This window comes from Ixodes scapularis, unplaced genomic scaffold (assembly GCF_016920785.2).
Source record: "Ixodes scapularis isolate PalLabHiFi unplaced genomic scaffold, ASM1692078v2 PGA_scaffold6__148_contigs__length_123643588, whole genome shotgun sequence".
NCBI lineage: Eukaryota > Metazoa > Arthropoda > Arachnida > Ixodida > Ixodidae > Ixodes > Ixodes scapularis.
Genome location: NW_024609881.1, coordinates 103,523,774 through 103,544,964, shown reverse-complemented (window position 1 = coordinate 103,544,964; position 21,191 = coordinate 103,523,774). Strand labels below are relative to the sequence as shown.

Sequence of the window (21,191 nt, the reverse complement as noted above, 5' to 3'; positions counted from 1 at the left end):
GCGGACGCTACCTGATTTATATGCTCCTTGCAATTTGTGGAAAGTGATTACATTCAGTTCGCAGGTGTCAAAAAGGAAATCCCATACCATTTAATTCAGCGACGTTTCGTCCACAACATTTGTTTCTTTTTTTTTTCTGTTTCTTCAGTGATAATTGTAAAAAAAAGAAAAGAAATGTAAACATCAAAAAATATTTGAAAAAAAAAAAAAAGGGGGTGTCAGGGGGATCGAATCCGGTCCTACCGCGTGTGAAGCGGACGTTTTTCCCACTGAGCTACTGGGGCATATAGAAATTTCGGAATCTCTTTCCTTAGTAATAATTCAGCCGATATACTGTAACTTGCAAAGTTCGCTGCCGATTTTCCTCGAGCAAAACCACTCCCGGGTCGAAGTCGGGATACACCACGCATTGGCGATATTCTCACCTAGTAAAGAAATCGTACGCGTGCATATTCAACTTGAAGTAGACACGTCGTGCTTGACGTTTGCGCGAGCGACGTCTTCAGCCACGAGAAGGGAGCGACGGCTCGGCGACGTCTTCGTGCAAATCGGCTTGGTGGTCGGGCGTGTCGTATGGAATGAATACCAATTCTTTTGATTAGTCCCAAATTTCTCTTTTAAAGGCAGACAGAATTCGCCGATACCGCGAACGACAGTTCTGAAGTAGAGGTCCCACGCCCGTCGTCCGCTGCCATCGCCGTTCCCGCGAGTCCCACGATACGCGAAACGACGCACGCACAGAGTGCTTCCGGTTCCCTGTGCAACTTTTTTTTTTTCAATCAACGTATTTGCAGCTTTTTAGAAGCCACAAAAAATGTTTTCATATTTTTTTCTATTTTTAATATTGAGTGTGTGCCTTCAGTGACCAAGGAATTTGATTAAATTTGATGGTCGCGTCGATACCTTAGAAAACGGCCCGTGACCACGGAAAAGAGAGTGAGCGACACTCGAACCGGCCAGTTTTTGATCGGCGGGTTTCGGGCGGAAAGAAACCGAATTTCGAGCCGCAAATTGTGTTCTGGGTAGTTGGGCTCTCATATGTCATGTATAACTAAAAACCTCGGCGAGCATAAATACCCTGTCAGTGTCCCTTTAAAAGGCGCTTGTTGGATTTTTCCAACTCCCAGGCACATCTGTAGAACGTGCGGTGGGAATACGGCGCAGTATACGAACAAGGGCAATTAATTCAAAACGCGACAAAATATTTCCAGCTGAATATCGCTAAGCCCTAGCGTGCACTGTTCTTCCGCCCGTAAAAAAAAAAAAAGAAAGAAAAAAGCATCATGCAGCATTTTTTGCTTGGCCGAGTCGGCTGTTGTAGCCGTCATTTTGCTTCGAAAACATACCAAGCAACTTTAAGTGCCTTTACTAACTATAGGTGAACACATCCAGCTGGGCAAAAGAGACGGCCATTCTTTATTCTTGGCATGTTGACATGTGATCTTGTCTAGCGTGCGTTTCACTTTTTTTTAGAATACTACTTGCTTTACTTTAAGGGATGCTGAACCAAACATTTCAGAGTCTATAATAAAGTGGCGCACTATCTTTCCATGAGTCAGCAGCCGCCAGTGTGCACGAGCACAAGCAACGAAATTGACGTCATCATAATATTCCCCTATTCGGGATTGTGATGACGTCAATTTTGTTGCGTGTGCTCGCGCACACGGGCGGCTGCTGATTCATAGAAAGATAGTGCGCCACTTATTATAGACACTGAAATGTTTGGTTCAGCATCCCTTTAAGCAGCCAAAGTGGTTACAACATAAACTTAACAAAATGCTAGATAAACCAATGAGCAATCTATAAAAAAATGTAAGTCAACTGCCGTAACAAACTGATCAAAAGATGGTAAAATTACAATATTATTTGTGAGTTCATTCCAACCGTGAATAGCCCAAGAAAAACGATCGAAAACAGTTATTTTTGAACCTCTACTGCGTCATTGCCCTGAAATGGTTTAGTCGGGGGGATCCTGTTATTGAGAATTCTAAATAGTCTGAACTTCGTATTCTGAGAGAGCCATTTAGTATATTGTAGACAATCTTTTTATCTATTAATTTTTCCTCTCATTTCTAAGGTCTGCAGTCTAGGTCCTTCCACTAACTCCGTTGCTGGTGATGTAGTGCTTGTAGTTCTTAAAAATAAACCGAGCCGCAAGCTTTTGGAGACTTTCTAGTTCATTAACACCAGTTTTTCTGAAACGGCACCACATCGAGTTTGCATACTCTAATATAGGTCTCACAAACCGCTTGTACGCGATAGGTTTAGTGTCCAAATCCGGAAATTTGCATTTTATTCTTACTGCAAACAATATGGTTCTGTCTTTGGTTATCGTATAGTTTATAGATGATGATTCCAGATTAGTTTATTATTGAAGAAAAGCCCTAAATACTTGCATTGTTACACTCGTTTTATATGCTGCCGGTCTAGCGAATAATTAAAATGAATCGGGTTTTTTTTTTACGTGAACTTAACATGATTACCAATTTATAATAATAAAGCTTTATTTGACTTTCATTACTCCGGTCCAACATTGCCACAAGTGCTTGCTGCAGCAGTTTATGATTGTTCCAGTTATGTTTTATTTTATGATATATTATGCAGTCTTCTGCAAACAATCTGCGTGGAGCTGCGATTGTAACTATATTGTTAGAATCTTTATATTTGTTTTGCTAAAACACTGTGCGGGCATGGTTTTTATGAAAAAAAACTAACCAATATGTCAGAACGACCAAGTAATAGGCCTTTTTTTCGAAAGTGCGTGCGATATCTAGTATGTGCTGCGCCAAGTATCAGAGCCCGCAGTTCTTAGGCGACGCACTAGGAGCATATAGAGGACACAATTACTCCGTCCGTGTTCGGCGTGATTTCGGCACAGCTCATGTCGAAAACGAGAGCTACGTCAGCACTCGGCGAACGCTCGGATCCAACCTGATGCATCGTGCCCAAAGAAATCGAGTTGACAACCGTTGCTTGATGGGGCTTTGACGAGGGTGTATTCCTTGATATAGACCCTTATTCACACGTTTGTGAATACCGTTTTTACTGCTGAGAATGCATGATCACTGGATCGCTATACCGCAGCATTCTTTTCACTGGCTAAGTTCATAGGACGATCAATGATTGGCTTTTTTTTGTACATCGCGGAGCGGTATAGACACAAGTGTTTGAAAAGGCAAAAGCAAACCTTACGTCGTGTTCTCTTAACAATGTCGTGCATTGTAGATGAAAGGCAAAAGCAAGCCACGGCTGGACAAGTGTTTGACGGTGATGGGTGTGCATGTTTATAATGGCATTATGAATAAGGCTCAAGACCCGACGACATTATTTGTTGTTGTCATTCCTTAAACATGTGGATCAATTGACCCCTCAATCAAACACAGCGTGAATTGATCTATTGTATCATGTCGAGTTTCTTTGGCAGCCCGCACATGAGGCTATTCCACAAAATTCTGCGAGTCGTTCCCTCATAAATGTTTGTCTTTTTGTCCTTGTTTTCAGAGGCATGCACAAGAGCCAATAAATCCCATTCATCTTGATGCCCCGCGCCCATGCAATATCTTCTCTGTGAGACGCCTGGATTTAGAGCTAACTCAACACGCCGGTAGTCCAAGGACCAAGAATCGTGACCTAATGACTAAGCTCTGGAAATGCTCGCACCGATCTACCCTCTGTTTTTATTCGAGGCTTCACTGCTCTGCCTTTCCAAGGTACCAGCGCATACTAGCGACAATAATCCTGCTAGCTGCTCTCACCATCGTAGTCGTCTACGCCATTCAAAGTTACGCTTATCACAGACAGCTTGGAATGGACACAATTTGGGATGGAAACGTGGAAGATTTCACGTACCCCGAAAACGTCACCTTCATCGTTCCTAACATCGTGCACTTTATAAGACTTGGAGATGCACCGCTGTCCTTCGTAGAAGCCATCTGCATGAGAGCCGCGTGGATCCAGCAGCGACCAGAAGCCTTGATGATCCACTGCGACAAGTGCAACGCAACCATGGAAAGTCCTCTGTGGTACCTCATCAAGGACCTTCCTGGCCTTACGCTCCGTTACATCCAAAGACCCACAGAGATCTTCGGTGTCAACCTCCGCTACATTCAACATACTTCCGATGTGGTTCGGGCCGTCGTGCTGATGAAGCACGGCGGAATCTACCTCGACGGTGATGCCTACATCGTGAGGAACCTGGACGTGTATCGCCGCTATGAAATGTCGGTCGGGTGGTACCCGGGAGGGAGCGTCGGCACCCAGGTACTCGTTGCACACAAGGATGCCAGGTACCTCAAGCTCTGGTACGATTCGTACCGGATGTACCGCCCCGAGCTGTGGTACTGGAACGCCGGAGATCTGCCGACCAAGAGGTTCCTTTCCGTGAGACCAGATCTTGTGAACCGCGTTCCTTACGACTTCGGCGTGAGCGAAGCGTTGGTCGACACTCTTTACATGGAATGCAATAACAAGTGGAGGGCACACTCGGCTTTCCATCTGCTGCTGCGTCACAGGGCCCGAATGGTGCCAGTGGACTTTGCGAAGTACGGTACGTTGACATTGGAGAACATTCCAAACTACGACAGGAACTTTGGCCAGATGGCCCGCCTGGTTTTGTCGGGCACCACACGGCTCGGCGCGTCGGAGGTGAAGACTATAGACTGGTTTTCTAAACATCCCCTCGAATACTCCAAGCGTGGCTGCTCCTCAGATACCAATTAAACTGGTTTGTCGAGGAGCTCATCCAGAGAGCCCAATGATATCTGAGGGAAAAAAATCGCAATGCACCCAGTCAATTAAAGGGCCTGCTGAGCACGTACCAAAAGACAGTGAAAGAAGATAATAAAAACTCCCGTCGAACTTCTTTGATACCTGTTCAAACTGTAGGTGTATTGTATTAGTACGGTATTACACCACGTTCTTATTGATGCTAGGAATGTGCTCATCTCCGTAAAATTTGGACACTGTACGTGATTGGTAGGTTGTAATTGTTTGCGTTGTCTCGTGATTTTTCGTATGCTATTTATTGAAAACGTGGAAACGTGATTATTTCAAATAAATATCTTTAAAAAATGTTGCATTGTGCCATGAATCGATTTTATTGCCTATTGTGCTATGTCAAATGTCTGAAACTTTATCCATTTCCAATTTGTTAAATTTGAATTGATGGTATATCAATCAAAGTTTTCAAAGCGTGTCTAAAGGATATATTGTGCGAAAACGCAACTTCCAACTGTGTGTCACGTTTTCTGACATTCACTCATTAGTTATTTAGTATTTTGTTTCCCAAAATTCAATAAAAAAAGTGCCTCGCGAACTGCTCCTTTAGCAGTCGCAGATAAACATGAGGGTTTTGTGCAATGAACTGGATTTGTGTCTCCATAACCAACCACCCAATCGTTGGTGTTGCAAACGACACCAACCTTCGCTTCTGCTTGCATGCGTCGGCATGGGGGCTTTTGATAAGAGCATGCACTTCCATTGCTCGAGCGCACTTTCAGTGTGTCCATGCTTTCAACTAGGGCACTCGCCGTCGCCCATGTTCGCTGCATGCGTCAATTTGTATCAAGTCCTCGGACAGTAAATTCTGAAAATGGTACCCTGCCAAAACTCAATGGGACAACCGTAGCACTGTGCTCGGCGCTTGTCACTTACATTATTAATAGACCGATCTCACAGCCAGTTCCATAACGCCACCACTGCCGTCATGCATCGTGGGAACTATAGTGCCACTAAATAAGCTACGCTTCAGAGTAATGACACTTAGTCATATTGTGGCTTAAAATCATGGTTGCCAGTTATCTCAAGCTTTATCTATAATCATAGGAAACGATTTTCCGTCCTCCACAAATGTTCATACAGTTCGCGACATAGCAAAGCAATATGACATGAGATTCTTAACACCGAATCTAATAAATAAACTGGTCTGTGCGTGTTTATACAACCTGAACTTATTGTATGCCTCAACGGGCTGCTTGTCTCTTAGCTGTATAGAGCTTTTTAGCCAGTGCGGTACAACCGCTTGCCTGAGGTCTTTAACGCGCACCATGCAGTAGTGATACAGGACCGCACGCCGGTTTACGATGCTCATCCAGATCGAAACGGGCAGGGCTGTGGATCGAACCCAGGATCCCTGGATTTAACACCGAATCTAATGCTGAGGAAGTCGCACTTTTGAATAATGACGATCGCCAGTTCCGTCTCCTCTGCACAGGCACCAAGATGACGGCGCCCCCAACAGTATCGGGCATCAGAGGCCCGATACTAGGGTGTATTAGAATGGGGAGCTGTGCACCGTCCGGTGGTCGTGACTGTATCGCAATATCCGAGCACGCCGGTGAGGGCGCTGTGGAGCAGAGCGCGGCAATTCGACGAGTGACACAGACAGTTGCGACGTCTCTTTTTGACCTTTAGAAAATAGCAAGAGTGCGCGTGCATAGCTTTGATGGGCGCTGAAGATGCGCGACAGCGGAGATTCCGAAAGCTCCTGATATGACGTCACACCCCGGGAAGGAGGAGCTTCAGCAGTATTGCCACTTAATTTCTGCAGCCTCCGTGCACCAAATTGAAAAAAAAAATTATGTCGATATTCGTGATCCTGGAGGCTAAACGAACACGATTTAAGTGTTTTTCCTCAAATACAAATCCGTTTCATTTTTCCTTTAAAAGCCTCCTCTAGACACAAAGAAGCAACGCTTCTTCGGCACTCAGTTTCGAAAACTTCATGTTTGTGTAGCGAAATCTGTCCATTGAGCGACGAGCGGGTAAATCCCCCTTAAATCTTGCAGGTGCTGTTTCTGCTGTTGACTCAAATCGCAATTTACCCTGTTGTTGTAGACCTCCAAAAAACACACCCATTCACGCGTTTAATCTTTTTTCTAAGAAACAGACGAAGAGCGACTTCCCAGTTCATATCTTCTTTATTCTACTCTTCATTATTTTTTTTTTTCGTGTGTTGCGCATGCGTTGTTTAACTCAGTCGATGTCTTGAGTGGCCTCTTCCACCTGCGCCTGGGGACACTCCGAGAGCGGCACGCACCTCCCCTCGCTGTTGCGGTAGAAGCCCGCTCCGCAGTAGCAGCCGTGCCTACAGTCCGCGGTGCACTGCACCCTCGGCACCGGCCTCTCGCAGGTTTCCTCGGCGCAGGAGCTGCTCACGCACCTCTTCCACACTTCGCCCTCTTCGCAGGGCTTGATCTGGAACGGCCAGCCGGGAACTGCGAGGTAGAAGCGTTCGGTGGTCGATGACTGCCTGAAGAGACTGGCAGCTATCGGTAGTTCATCTTAAAACCGCAGTCACATTTCGCACGCATCACACCAAAAACATGGTGTTCGCTAGAGGCAGGATGACAAAACTTGGAGGACGCTTAAGCTTCGCCTTTAAGAGTGGAACGCGATAGCGAAGTCAGACGCCGTTTGCAAAGCCTTCTAATTCGCTTCGTCATGCTCTTCCTTCCAGTGAGCAGAGAAAGCGGCGGTCATAGCCCAGTCAGTAGCCTGTCGGGCTCGCAGCCGAAGGGTCGTGTGTTCGAATCCCGCCGATATTTCTTCAAATTTGTATTTGAAGTCATATCACAAATTTGTAAAGTGAAGTTATTCGAGACATACGGCGACCTTTAATTCGCTTGACAAGTCGTGTCTTTATTCACTTCCATTCCACGCGTGAGGTCATGTTTCAAGTGAACGTTGTGGGATTGAAATTCTCGAACCAGGTCATGCAGCTGTAACATCATAATCCTACGACCAATCAGGATTTTCCCGCCACAACACCGCAGGCGACACGAGCAACGCCTCAATCATGTTCGACATGTGTTTTATGAGCCGATTTTCACGGAGTTTCGTAACATTTGACTGTAACGAAAAACCGACACGGGAAAGCGTTACGCCCATATACCGTATAAAATTACCTCAGTCCCCGGCAGGATTTGAACTCACTATAGCTTAATTGATATGCGAGCCAAGTGATTTGTCGACTGGGCTGGTTGGTGTTCGGAGCACGGAAGAGCGAACTGATTGGAGCAGTTCGCGAAGGTGGGATCGCGCGTTTACAGGCCTCTTATCACGCTGCGCCATCTCCTGGCGTTTGTCAGAAATGGGAACGAATCTACGGTAAGCGTTCAGACGCCAAGCTCCTCGGCTTCCCTGGAAGGCCTATCACACATTCTGTGCTTTCCAATCTTTGATAACATGATCAAGCTTTCCCATATATGTATATTTTATACAACTTATGTCTCAGGATTGTCATACAAAGAAGAAACACGCACAAGACTGTGTCTGCAGAATCTCTTTGTGACCGCGGCACTAAGCTTCGTTATCTGTCAGGTGTTGCTCGAACCTGCCACTCTGGAGGACCGACACCTCTTAGGCGGCAAGGCCGTGCGCGCTGGATTTGTGACGTCACCTATACCGAAGGTCATCGCGGGGTACATATTGCACACTGGCATTGCGCGTGCGCAGAGACCAGTGGAGTGAAGCTTCTGCGCGTGCGCCGTGTCGACAACAGCGCCACCGCAGCAGAGTGACGTGCCAGACCCAGTTGTTGGTGTATACACGATTGGATTCTGGGCTAGCAGTTTCTCGCGGTAGGTGTCCATTGGGAATTTTTGAAACTGGTTCGTTGTCTATAGCTGATCCGGTCGTCGGTAGGTTTTAGGTGGAAGGGACTCACGGTTTTGTGACTGGTCCTTTTCTCCGGGCGGGCACTGATCAGCGGTCACGCACGCGCCGTCGGCGGTCCTGTAGAAGCCCTCGTCGCAGAAGCAGTCGTAGCGGCAGTCGAGCGTGCAACCGGGCCCCACATGACGCCGTGTGCAAGACTTCTCGGCGCAAGAACTGCTCGCGCACTCCTTCCACACTTCGCCCGCGTTGCACCGCCGAGGCCGCGGGGCCCCAGTGTACAACGGCAACACTGAAAATACCGCCCGATACAAAGGGTATAGCCACTACCCTCCGTCTAGCTATACGCCAATTATCCTTTCTTTATTTGTTCAGGTTACCTCGCAGTCTCAGAAATGCAGAGCGTGGCTCACCATTTTCACTCCCGCGGTGTACATTGGGCACGAGCATACCACTGCCAGCGTTCGACCCGGACTCGTCTTCAATGAGTGAAGACGCGAATGCCAGTCGAACGCAGACGGAACGCTCGTCTCCATCACCGCAGGAGGCGTCCGCCAGGTATATATGCCCGTGATCGGTTTTGTCGGGAATAGCGAGAGGCTTTAGGTTGAGGGAACTTACGGGGTTGCGACTGGTCCTGTTCCCCGGGCGGGCACTCGTCGATGGTCACGCATGCGCCGTCGGCGTTCCTGTAGAAGCCGTCGGCGCAGTAACAGCCGTAGCGGCAGTCGAGCGTGCAGCCGGGACCCACCTGATGCCGCCTGCAAGACTTCTCGGCGCAAGAACCGCTCACGCACTCCTTCCACACCTCGCCCGTGCCGCACTGCCCAGGCTCCGGGGGCCACTTGAGTGTCGGCAACACTGAAACGCCACCCGTTACAGGAAAGAGGAATCGCTCGACGCTGTCATTGACTTATGAATTACCTCGCCGTGTCTGAAAGGTATTAGTGCGAGGGATGCGAGTATGTCTTGCAAGGTTACATATATTAGGAAATTTTACTTCAGATAAGACCACACGGCACGAGCGTGAGACCCATACATAAATGGTTCATGGTCGTCTATGGAAAATTCTGTGGCAGGCTATCACCCCATATGGCCCTCTATAATCCGCCATAGAAATCCATAAGTACAGCTACAGCCAGTTGGGGAAAAATCTATGGCCCTGTGTCTAAAGACTGGGAACTAATAAAGTTTCTTTACACGCCTATAGAAAATTGTATTGCCCAGGGCCTAAAGACTGGGAACCTAACGTTTCTTTGCCCGCCTATAGGAAATTCTATGGCCCCGTGTCTAAATCCCGGGAACGAATAAATTGTCTTTACCCGTCTATAGAAATCTTTATGGCCCTGAGTCTAAAAATCTCCCCTCCATGCTCGCGGCGGAAGCGACGGTCGAACCGCCGCTGCCGCCGCGAACATATTCAATGGCGGTGAAGGCAACATGACGTCTTGGTTGCCGTCACCTAGAGCGATCCTACTACTGCCCATGCGCGGTGCTAGCGGAGGAAAAGCGGAGCTGCGGAGGATACCGGAGGTACAAGGCCTGCTCACACAGACAGTGGAGCGCTAAGTTAGCGCTACGTCAGCGCTCCAAGGAGCGCTAATATGGTGCTTCCTGGCGCGTGACTTAGTTCTAATATAGCGCATGATTAGCGCTTTAGTAGTGCCTGGTTAACGCTCCATTAGCGCCTTGTTAGCGCTCCAGTAGCGCCTTGTTAGCTCTTCAGTAGCACCCTGTTAGCTCTTCTTGTAGCGTGGTGCTGCGGATTAGCGCGTGCATTGCGGTTCCGCTTCTTGTGGTTGGGTGTGCATCAACAGTACCATGGCGGACATGTGGGACGCTGAAATAGAAACGCGACAAATGCTCTTACATAATCAATTAGTGCATGTGCGCGAGGACGACTTAACGCCCAGAAGAGCATTCTGGGAGCGCGAAATCTTTCGACACCGAGATACCGACGGGTACATGGCGAACCTCGTTCCCAGGCTGAGAGAAGAAAGTTCTTTCGAAAGTGAATTCTTTTCTTTAACTGCGTGTCTTCGAAACCAGGGTCACTCATGTCGAATAGAAATCGATGAGTTCGTACCCAATCAGTTAGGCGCTCAAAGTCCCTGACTCTGGATCATCTGCCCGACCGCTTGCTTGGAGAGCGGCTCTTTTACTTTCTCTAATTCTTTCGCCACCAAAGGAAAAAAAACGGAATCACCATGCACGCGCTGTTCCGCAGCAGCAAGCACGTCACCTCAAGCACAAGGAGCGTGAGAACGCTAACAAAGCGCTTCTGGAGCGCTAACAGAGCGCTGCTGAAGCGCTACCCGAGCGCTACGTCACGCGTATATAGGAAGCGCCACATGAGCGCTCCTTCGAGCACTTACTTAGCGCTCCGCTGTATGCGTGAACCGGCCTTAGTTCAGCAAAAAAGCGAGGCGCGTAGCGCGGCGTGTGTCTCGCGAGAGTCACGCCGTATATGCCCGTTCCGATATCGCGCTTGTTCATGGTGGACGAAAGCCTGCTGCTGCAATGAGTACAGGTGGCGATTCATCACTGGCATGGCAAGTACGACCACTTCCGTCGCGTTACTTGCTACATGACAAGTATACGTATAACCCTGGAGCGAGGGAACAAAACAAGGACGGACAGGCACAAAACTATGTCTACCCTTAACCAGCTCGCCTGGGTACTTGGTTTAACTTTAATGACAAGTAAGGTGCGCAAAAAAACAAATCGACGTAATCTTAGTTGTTGTTGTTGTTGTTATTTTTTTGCGGGATCACGTAGTTGCCAAGATTGCTGCTCTATTCAAGTCGACCCATATCTGCGTTCCTATACCCTTGTCACCTCCGCGAGAAACGTATACTGTTCAAATAAAGCGTGCGTACCATACAGTGAAAGATTATCCGAGCGGCGTTTATTTCAGTTCTTTGTAAAAGTGAACAGCATATCCAGTCGATAAGAACGAGCATGGCGTTGCGACAAGCGACTGCGTCCGACATACGTTGCAGTCCGTCAACATTGAGACTACGATCGGCTTGCGGGAACATGCGTTTTTTTCAAAAACCATAGCCGCACCGCCCCGCACAAGAAATGACACTGAAATGACGATTTGGCGAAGGAACGAAGCAACGGATTCGGAAAACAAGGTGAACTATTCAGTCGGGAAGAGCCCACTTGGAGGAAAGGGTCCTTCAGACATTCCATTCTCTGGTTGCGGGGCGAAGTGCGTTCCGACATACGTTGCATCTCCTGCTACATATCAAATACCGCATTATCAAAAAAAAAAAAAAAGTCAGTCTTATTTTTGTGTTTAAAACCTAGATCACGCAAGGGCGAGATTATCTGTAGTTTCTATAATCTGCACAAGATCCCATGAAAGTTCGCTTTGATTCGCGCATGATTAAAGAAAAACGGGAGGGATTCTGTATTTGAGGAAAAAATACATACCTAAATCGTCTTTGTCTCGCCTCCTGAATCACGAATATCAAAATTATATTTCGGAATCATGGGCTAAGTAGCTACAAAGGCGCTTTCGAAATAGCACTGAAGCCTCTCCTCACCGGCACGTTCCGCGGAAGGCGGGAATCGTTACGGAAGAGATTTCAACATTTCCACGCTTTAAAGAAGCCTTTACCCGAGCAGTCAAAAACTCTGTACGCGTTCTCTCACAAGCGGCACCATGCAAAGCCGTTGGAGTCTACGTTACAAGATTACCTCAGTTCTGGAACCCCGGCGGAAGGGGGTACCCCCTTTCACTCCCTTCAGTCCGCCTCCCGTCGTTTGAAGCGCCATCTAGATTTTCATTTCAAAACTGCGTGTTCCATAGAGTACGGTGAAACGCCATAAATTTAGCACAAAGATGCGGCTGAGTGGTGCAGAAGTTTTTATGAAAATATGACAGGACAAACTTGCCTCATTCAAAACTTACAAAAAAAACAGAAATTTCGTATGGCTCAATTAGCTTCTTTAATTAAGCTTTTTGTAAACTACACAAAAAAGCGTTCCAATGGGCAAGACAGAAAACGAGAGCAGAACAAGGATCGTCTGCTCCACGCTCTTTGATGTTGCTGTAAAATAAAACGTCCCAAACGTCCAAAGCTATGTGTGTTTTTTTTCTGTTTTTTTGTTGTTTTTTTTTTTTACATTTGCGTAATAAGTTTTGGTTTCTTAGATGCAACTTTTGATCGAGGCAAGTTAGCTAATAAGTAATTAAAAAATAAGTAATAAATGCACCACCCAGCCGCGTATTCGTGCTAAATTACACTGATCGCTTTAGTGACACGAAATATGATCACAGCTGAAATATTACGTCAAAGTGGAGCAGGTACCCCAATAAAACCGATTTCAAAGATGGGACCAACTGCTCTTTAGCGGGCGGCAAGCGGCGGTAAGCTTTTAGTCAAACACTGGCGCAGCACCCTTATAACGTCACGTCGCCGTGGAGCTGCGGTTGATCGCTTGTACCACAGCCATAGGTCGGCATTTTGAGTTGGAGTCATTCAATATCATGTCACTTTTACAAACTCTCCCCGAATTCATTCACGCTCATATCACAAATTTTTCCACCATCCAAAAATCAACATGAGTCAGATCAAGAATTTTACCAAGGCCTCAAATTCACCAAGACTCATCTCGGAGAGATTATTAATATCACTGATATCGCAGGAGTCAACCTCAAAAAATATCCCCAGAGTCAAACTCAAAAAATATCAACTCGAGTAGGTCTCAAAATAAAAATATATCGCCCGAGTCAAACTCAAAACAAATATATATCATTAGAGTCAAACTCAAAATATATCAACCGAGTCAAACTCAAAATATATCACTAGAGTCAAACTCAAAATATATCACCCCAGTCAAATTCAAAATATATCACCGGAGTCAAACTCAAAACATATCACCGGAGTCAAACTCAAAATATATCATCCGAGTCAAACTCAAAAAGATATCACAAACTATCACTGATATCACAGGAGTCAAACTCAAAAAATATCATTCCTATCACCGGAGTCAGTTCACTCACGGGATCACGTGACATCTCTCTGAACTTACTGGGCTGGCCTGTCCTTCCCCGCGCGGGAAGAGGCAGTCACACCCTTCTCCGCTCAGGCGAATTAAGGCCCGTTCACACTCTTGCGACCGAGTACGACCGAGTACGACTGAGAGAGACGAGGATCTCTTAAAACTTCTTAAATGTTTTTAGAATGAGGTAACACACTGGTATTGTGGCGCCATCTATGCGGTGACCCTGGAACTGCATTTCACAAGAGCGAAGGTTTTGCGGGATTTCCGAGGTCAAATGTGCGTAATAACCATAGAAAGGCTCGTTTATAACATTGACAAAAGTTTTTTGAGCCAAGAAAGAAAGGATAATGCGCGAGAAATAAAAAAAAATATGCCGGACCGCCGAGTTTACACTGCTTCCCAATAGATGGCGCCAGTGTGTTCTCTGGTTTAAGAGGTTTTAAAGGAGCGATGCAACAATTTTTGTACTGTGCACAAATACCGCTTAAATCGGATCCCTAACGTTAATGACCTATGAAACACGCGTTCGTTTTTCACCCCACGCAATAGAAGTCCCAGAAAAAAATTTAAGAAAAACGAGCGGCGTTCACCCCCTCAACTCGCAGCCAGAACAAGCGGCCACGTGATCTGGAGCCGATTATATGCCGCCAGTGTTGATCATAGCCACGCGCAGGGGTTGGCAAAGCGCAGGACACGCGCTGAGTTCCAGACATTGTTATGGCTCGGCTGTTGTCGTCGTTGCAGCGATTGGACACGGGTCACAACCCGAATGCTTCTCGAGCTAGCAATTGTCACGAGCCCAAGTCGAGTGCCCACGCAATGCTCGGGTCCAATCTGTGAACCGCATTCAAATATCGTCACTTGGGTGTACTGCGATCCCCGAGTTACGTCATCAAATTTTGCAAAGGAGAGATTGAATGAAAATGATCGCTTTTGTCCTTGAAATTACACCACAACAAAGGAGTTTCTTGGCCAATGGTGTTGCGTGTGAGTATCCTTGAGTCCGAGGTGTGCCAGTAAGCTAGTGTAGAGAGAAAAACATTCCAATTGAATATCGTTGCACAGCTCTTAAGGGCCTTTAGCGTCCGGTGGAGTGGAAGGGAGAGGGGGGTTCTCCGGCTTGCTTTTCTATGGCGACTGCGGAGAACGCTTAGGGAAGACAGCAGAGACGCCGCTCGTTTTGCTCTTTTGTTTACTTTCTTTGATTCTTGCGATTAAGAGCCAACGCCCGTGTTTTGATCTTTTTTGCCTGTTTTGTGAAGGGCTTGAGAGGAAGCGTGTTTAGGCGACCACCGCACTAAGGAAGTATTCGTCTGGTTGTGCTTGTTAATTTTAGAGGTTGTTAATCTTAGTTAATCTCATTTTTGCTTGTTTTTGCATTAGGTTGGAATACGGTGGCAAATAAAACAGCGTCGATGCAAAAAGAGACGGCCCATATCCTTAGCGGCACGCCAGAGAAAGGATCGTAGCGTTAGCGTATATGTGGTCTCGGCAAACAGGGAGGAGGTAGAAAAATTTTAAAAAGAGTCACGCAAAATGCTGAAAGCTATCCACGCCTCCAGAAAGGCAAACCGCACAAAACATTCTAAGTTTAAAGCTGCATAGTTAGGGTCTCGTGCCTAATTCATCCTCCTGCATCAAAATCGCTGGTCGCGCTGAGATAAAGCTTGACGCTGTCGAGTGAAAGTCTGAAAACACTTTACTGGAGGCGCGAATACACATCGCTAATTGCCGGCGCCTCGCCCCACATTGACATTTCTACAACTGTTAGGTATAAAAGGTCCATAAAGTGTATGTACCGTATAGTGCGAAGCCATTCCGTACAGCGTTTATTTTACCTCTACACCGCACAAAAAGGCACATCCTGTCGGGAATGCTAAAACCACTTTGCAGAGAAACTGCGTCGATTACCAAACCCGATGCAGCCCCCACCACTTTGAATATCACAATTCAACGGCGAGGGGGCACTTGTAATCATCAAACCGAGTTCACGCTATTCAAATGGGAAGGAGCCGGATTCACTGAAGAGGATTGTGAGCACCCACTTTCGCTGATTCATCGGTGCGTCTCACTGTTACCCGCATTCTTGCGCTTCGTTAGCCCTTGTTGGCTGCGTCCTCCGTGTTTATGCTCGTTAAGCATCCTGGCATCAGTGATCACCGTCCACCTCGCGCTGTCTTGATAAGGATTCACGGGAACCACTTCCCGCAGCAGCCAAATGTCTGCTTCCACGGTGGATCGAAGATTTTCTTTTGGGCCGCTTCGAGCTCGCCTTGACCGGCCCGCCATTTTGGAAAGCTCTGAGTCGTGCTGAATAGTTCCCATTTGCGCGAACGGTTCCACCGCCATGAGTCTTAACGATTTGAGCAAACTGTTGCCCAGCTCCCGAAGGACTCGCAGGCGCATGCGCAGTGGCGTCGGCGAGTCGTGTTGGGGTGAACCGTTCGCCTCGAAACGACTCACTTAAACTCCCTAATGTGCCTCACGCACTAGTGATACAAGGACGCGTGCCTGCACGATGCTGATCCAGATCGAAACGGGCAGAGGCAAGAACTCGACAGATACCTGAAGATTATAATTATATCTTCTTTCGTTGTTATTTAAAAAAAAAAAAAAAAACCTTAACGAGATGCACTTAGGAATGCGTATGTGTGCGCACTGCGCACGTGTCCGTCAGGTCTGTCTTTTTTCTTCTATCGTGTTTGTGCGCGTATGGACGTTCTGCCGCAGGTTTTCTGTTTGTGGAGCGTTAAAAACTAAAAATTGCCGTTGCTGCTTTAGTCAGCGAAGTGGGGATCAGGAATGGCAACGATGATTAAGCGATTAGTTGTTTTGTGTTAAATTTTATGAGATAGAGCTGATCCGTCATACTTTTCACGCATTGCATAAGCGACACTTAATATGCAGACGAATCTTTAAAGCAAAATGGGTCCTTCCGATCCGTATATAGTTCAAAGAGCAATAAAATGAAGAGACGGGCTTGTTGGTACATCATTAATGTTTCATGCAGCAGCTAGCCTATCAAAGAGATATGTGGACATCATTGAGTGAGCTCTTGCTGAGCTTTCGTGCCCAGTCGCTGAGATGCGTGCTTACCCAAGGGTTACACTTTTGCGTTTCATCTGTTAACCCTAGCGCACGGCACCAACGGCTCATTGTGTTTTCCGAAAGCACAAGATAAAGCCGAATTAGCCGCTGAAATGATATGACGGCGTCCACAGCCATAGTGATCCGCGCGAACACTTGTACAGTTGCCTGGATTGGGAAACTCGATTGGGATACTAATTTAAAACGGGTACGTTAACCCGAAAGGCTGTGGTCAATAATCTGGTGGCATCTTTACAGGTAAGTCTAATATGCAACCGCCTTGAACACAGCCGTAGTTATCTCAATACTACTTTTTATATATTTGGCTGTTAGCGCACGTAAAGAAAGCGAGCATAAGCCATCAGGTTTGTTCATAATGCAATCAAAATAAAAACAGTCTTGAAGCCTTTGTTATTGTGGCGGCGTCTGTAGTAAACGCCCTTGAAATACGTGGAGCTGTCAGAACTCAAAAGACAAGATTGCGCCAAAAAAGAAAAAAAGTGTGCAGGCACTCCGAAATACAGAAGAAGAAAAAAAAGCATTACGTTAGTGGGCATCATGTAACATACGAATCGAAGATACCGGCATGTGTTGTATAGTGATAGCTTCCGCAATATTTTTTGTCGGAGGCTAAAGAGTTTCTGGTGCCTACCACAAGTAAATACTAAAAATTCGTTCGTTGTAAGTAAGCTCAATAAACGACGGCATCATTTTAATAAATACATACACCTGTCACCAGACACGAACCTACCGCTCTGGACTGGGGTTGGTATCGCGAACACATACAACAATTTGAACACCAAGGCTTCGTTCATAACTGATTATAATTTAAAGATTCGTGCCGGTACATTTCCGTCCCAAATTATTAGGGGTGAAATAATCCAGGCTTGTACATGGGAGTTGTAAGAGTTTAGGACATTTCGGTGTCGTTACGTTTCGGTGCAGGGCATGTCGATGGGGTTCAACAACGCACGGGCTTTTCTGTGCACAAACGTTTCGGTGGGCGGATGTTTATTGTATAAACGCTTCAATAAACACGCCTAACATTACTTGTTAATATTCAGGTTTTTATGCAGAGAAGATAATTTTTCTAAGACTAGCACATCCCAGTTATATCGTTCGTTTTTCTTTTAAATAAGAATAGCTCTTTAAGTGCTACAGAAGTTGTGTAATTAACTAAGTAATCAACATCCAGGAAAAACATCATGCATAAGGTTTAATGCAGATTTTCTAAATACATAAACTCTTTAGGCGTATTTATTTAGATTTGAGTAAAACATTTCGTGATAATAAGACACACGAACAACAAGATGATTTCATTTGTGATTTGTGTGTTGAGACTGATGAGTCTCGACTATTATCCTCCTGTTTCCCAATATCGGAGATAGCACAAGTGATGTTACTCAAGCATATATCTGGCATCCCTTTGTTCGAAGAACTCTTTTATAACCTTTCTCTGCCAAAACACCCTCCAGTCTAACCTCGTCTGCCGTCACAATACACGCGCCATGGCCGTCAAGAGTGAATGAGTCAGCTAAATTCGGTAAGTCTGACTTCGAGGGTCGCTGTAATACTAAACCGAGGTCACACATAGCCCAAACCCAAACATCACCTCGCGTGCGTGCTCGAAGAAAAGAAGAAACAAAACAAGCATCTGGGCATCCCAGTCGCTAAGCGGGGTCCGACCAACAATACAACGCGAAAAAATATATATATATTTTCGTGAATATATATATCACGAAAAATACGCTGGAATATTGTCATACCGACTCATTTAGTTTTCCTGGAATTCCTTCAGGAAATCGGAAAGCAGATTCTCATTGAAGTGGACGGGACTTTCACGTGCCCTGTTCCATTAGAACCTAATCATTTGAAGTAGTTCGTTTTGAGCCGGCGCTGTCAAAATTGGACATGCGCAGAATGCAGGCCTTGTTAAGATTCCTGGTTTCGCTATTCACGTCGATCTAAAGTACCATTTGGAATATGTGGGAAGTTCGCAAGATCGAAACAAGACCGTGCTTCGTTGTGCGAAGTTTTATGTTAACGAAGGATTGCATTCTTAGGCCTGTAGTATTTCTTGCTTGACAGGGCAGTCTACACCTATTTTCACTCTAGGTGCGAACAAAGTCAAAGCTAGAAGCGCGAGCCGTGTACGCCTCAACTTGTACGTTTTTGACTTGCACACGAAATCGTGCAATGCATGCGGGCATTGAATTCTGTCTGCACGCTTGTGTTTTAAGCTTCGGCTTTGTTTGCACACAAGGCAAAACGAAGTATAGACCTTTTCAGGCAGCTGTGCATGGACGCGGCTATAACTGACCTTCGCTTTCTGTTTTCATTTTTTCCGTCCAATTCACTTCATTACTGCGGTCCCAAGCCACATTACTGAAAGAACAAGAACGCTGTGACCACAGCGTTCTTGGTTCTGAAGCAGGCCCCTTGTGGGTTTTTCACTGTTTATTTCAGCGTCTGGGCACCTCGGCCGTACAACAGAAGGTCAGTAATGGCGGCGCGAATCTGGCGCGTGCTAAAAAAGACTTTGAACACTGTTAGAAAAAAAGAAAAGGGAGTCGGCTTGGTGATATTGTTAGAGCAGACCGCCCGTATAGCGGGGGCAAACACACAAAAATAATAATATCCAGGAGGAATATTTTCATGCATTGCATGCACTAAAGCCTATCTTAGAGAGGGAGCGATCGAGAAGGCAAGAAAGTAAAAAAGGAGACTAACAAATGCACAGTCCTTGTATGGTGGACAGCACAAAATTCCTACATGATGTCGAAAGGGTCAATTGCTCAGTGCACGGCAGGCGCACGCAGGCGCAGCCCTTCCACGTATGGTACGGCAGCACAAAACGCGTCCCTTATACGCCTTTCCTATGAGTCGCCATAAGGTCTTCAGTGCGACGTCAGCCTTTGCTGCCGCGCCCGCGACCCGCGAGCTGGAAATGATCGAGGGACCCTGACTTCCCCTTTCTCCTCCCCCTCTTACAAATCAAGAGTGGTCTGACTCTGGTCGCCCCACCGGCCGGCATTGCAGCTGCAGCAACCCCTTCCCCCAGACTGCACATTTCTTAGAAACGTTCCCACCCCAAGGTCAACCACATTCGTTCCAACATGAAAAAAAAAAAGCCCCAGGTACTTTGCTTTGCAGTTTCCAGATCCAAATATAGCACATTCTGTTTTACTTCAAAAGAGCAGTTGAACGCACAATCTCAACGCGTAGTCACTCAATATCATCTCACGGGCTCAAGTAATATCACGGAGTCATTCGATATCACCTCACGAACTCAGATCACGGAGACACTCAAATCATCTCACGGACTCAGTCATATCACGCAGTAATTCTATGTCATCTCACGAGCTCAAACTGATATCACGGAGTCATTCGATATCATCTCACGAACCCCCTCATATCACGGAGTCGTTCGATATCATCTCACGAGCTCAAACTCATATCACAGAGTCATTCGATATCATATCACCAACTAAGAGTCATATCACAGAGTCACTCAAATTCACTCAAAATTAGGCAGTGAGTGTGAGTGAGCGTGAGTGAATGAGTTTGTGAGTGAGTTTGCCGAGGTATGACCACAGCACCACGTTGACGTCACGTCGAGGCCGTACGGGTGATGATCAGTGTTGCCATCCCTCTAACACATAGTTCCGGTTTTGTCGCAGACGACCGAAACCAAACTTTGAGCCGTGATATTTATAAGACTACACACAATATCGAAATAAAATTTAAAGAAATTATACATTGTATTTCAGGAACGCTGCTTTAGCTGAAAACAGTCGTAATACCAAAGACAAAACATATTGAACGGAGTCGCCCTTTAAAGCGGGTTCGATCCGTTGGGCCCTCGCTTGAGAACGTCCTTTATTCCATGTTCAGTAATCCCGACGGAACAGAATATTCACTTTGCTACGGCCATGCGGCTCTTGGTTTTCAAAAAGAGGTAACCTCAGTGACACTCGCCATCGCGTACACTTGCAACGTTCTGGGTACCCCGAGCAGCGTCGTATTGCACAAGCGCACACTCTCAGAAAGGGTGTTGTACTTACACCCCTTGTCCCATATGATACACCCCAAAACTTCAATTCGACGTCAGTGCGCTGTGCGTCGAACTGAAGTTTTGGGGTGTATTATATGATACAAAAGGGTGTAAGATTACACCCTTTTGTCCCATATATAAAGGGTGTAAAATTACACCTTCTTTATTTATTTATTTTTTTAAGTGCGCGAGCGGTGCAGTGCCTCCAGCTGCTTGGGAGATTGAAAGCGTTAGGACCCCCAATTCTAAAACTCTCACAATACGTACGCGACAGGCACGAACGGCAACGCTGAAACCAAGACGGTTCTGAAAGACGACTCACGATCCCGTTCTGCAGCGAGGTGCGCCGCCAGGCATAACACCGCGAAGGCAGTAGCCAATACCAGAGTCTTCATGGCTGTTGTCTCCGTCTGCAGTC

The 21,191-nt window shown here is 46.4% G+C and overlaps 2 protein-coding genes across 2 annotated transcripts; one reads left to right on the top strand and one right to left on the bottom strand.

Moving 5' to 3' along the window:
• The first annotated feature begins 3,633 nt into the window (after nt 1–3,633).
• LOC8040427 lies at nt 3,634–4,719 on the top strand. The gene has a single exon (XM_040504872.2). The coding sequence runs from the start codon at nt 3,634–3,636 to the stop codon at nt 4,717–4,719; it is 1,086 nt and encodes a 361-aa protein (XP_040360806.2).
• A 2,179-nt stretch (nt 4,720–6,898) lies between these two features.
• On the bottom strand, nt 6,899–21,191 carry LOC8025689 (mucin-6-like). The gene is made up of 4 exons (XM_042294452.1): nt 21,096–21,191; nt 9,235–9,474; nt 8,666–8,905; nt 6,899–7,214 (listed from the first exon to the last, which is right to left on the bottom strand). The coding sequence occupies exons 1-4, from the start codon at nt 21,166–21,168 to the stop codon at nt 6,973–6,975; spliced, it is 795 nt and encodes a 264-aa protein (XP_042150386.1). The 5' UTR covers nt 21,169–21,191; the 3' UTR covers nt 6,899–6,972.

Coding starts and splice junctions, on each gene's coding strand:
- LOC8040427 (XM_040504872.2), top strand. CDS start 3,634: ATGACTAAGCTCTGGAAATGCTCGCACCGATCTACCCTCTGTTTTTAT.
- LOC8025689 (XM_042294452.1), bottom strand. CDS start 21,168: ATGAAGACTCTGGTATTGGCTACTGCCTTCGCGGTGTTATGCCTGGCG. Junction 9,475..21,095: donor CCTCGCTGCAGAACGGGATC/GTGAGTCGTCTT, acceptor GTGGCGTTTCAG/TGTTGCCGACACTCAAGTGG. Junction 7,215..8,665: donor AAAGGACCAGTCACAAAACC/GTGAGTCCCTTC, acceptor TCTACCTCGCAG/TTCCCGGCTGGCCGTTCCAG.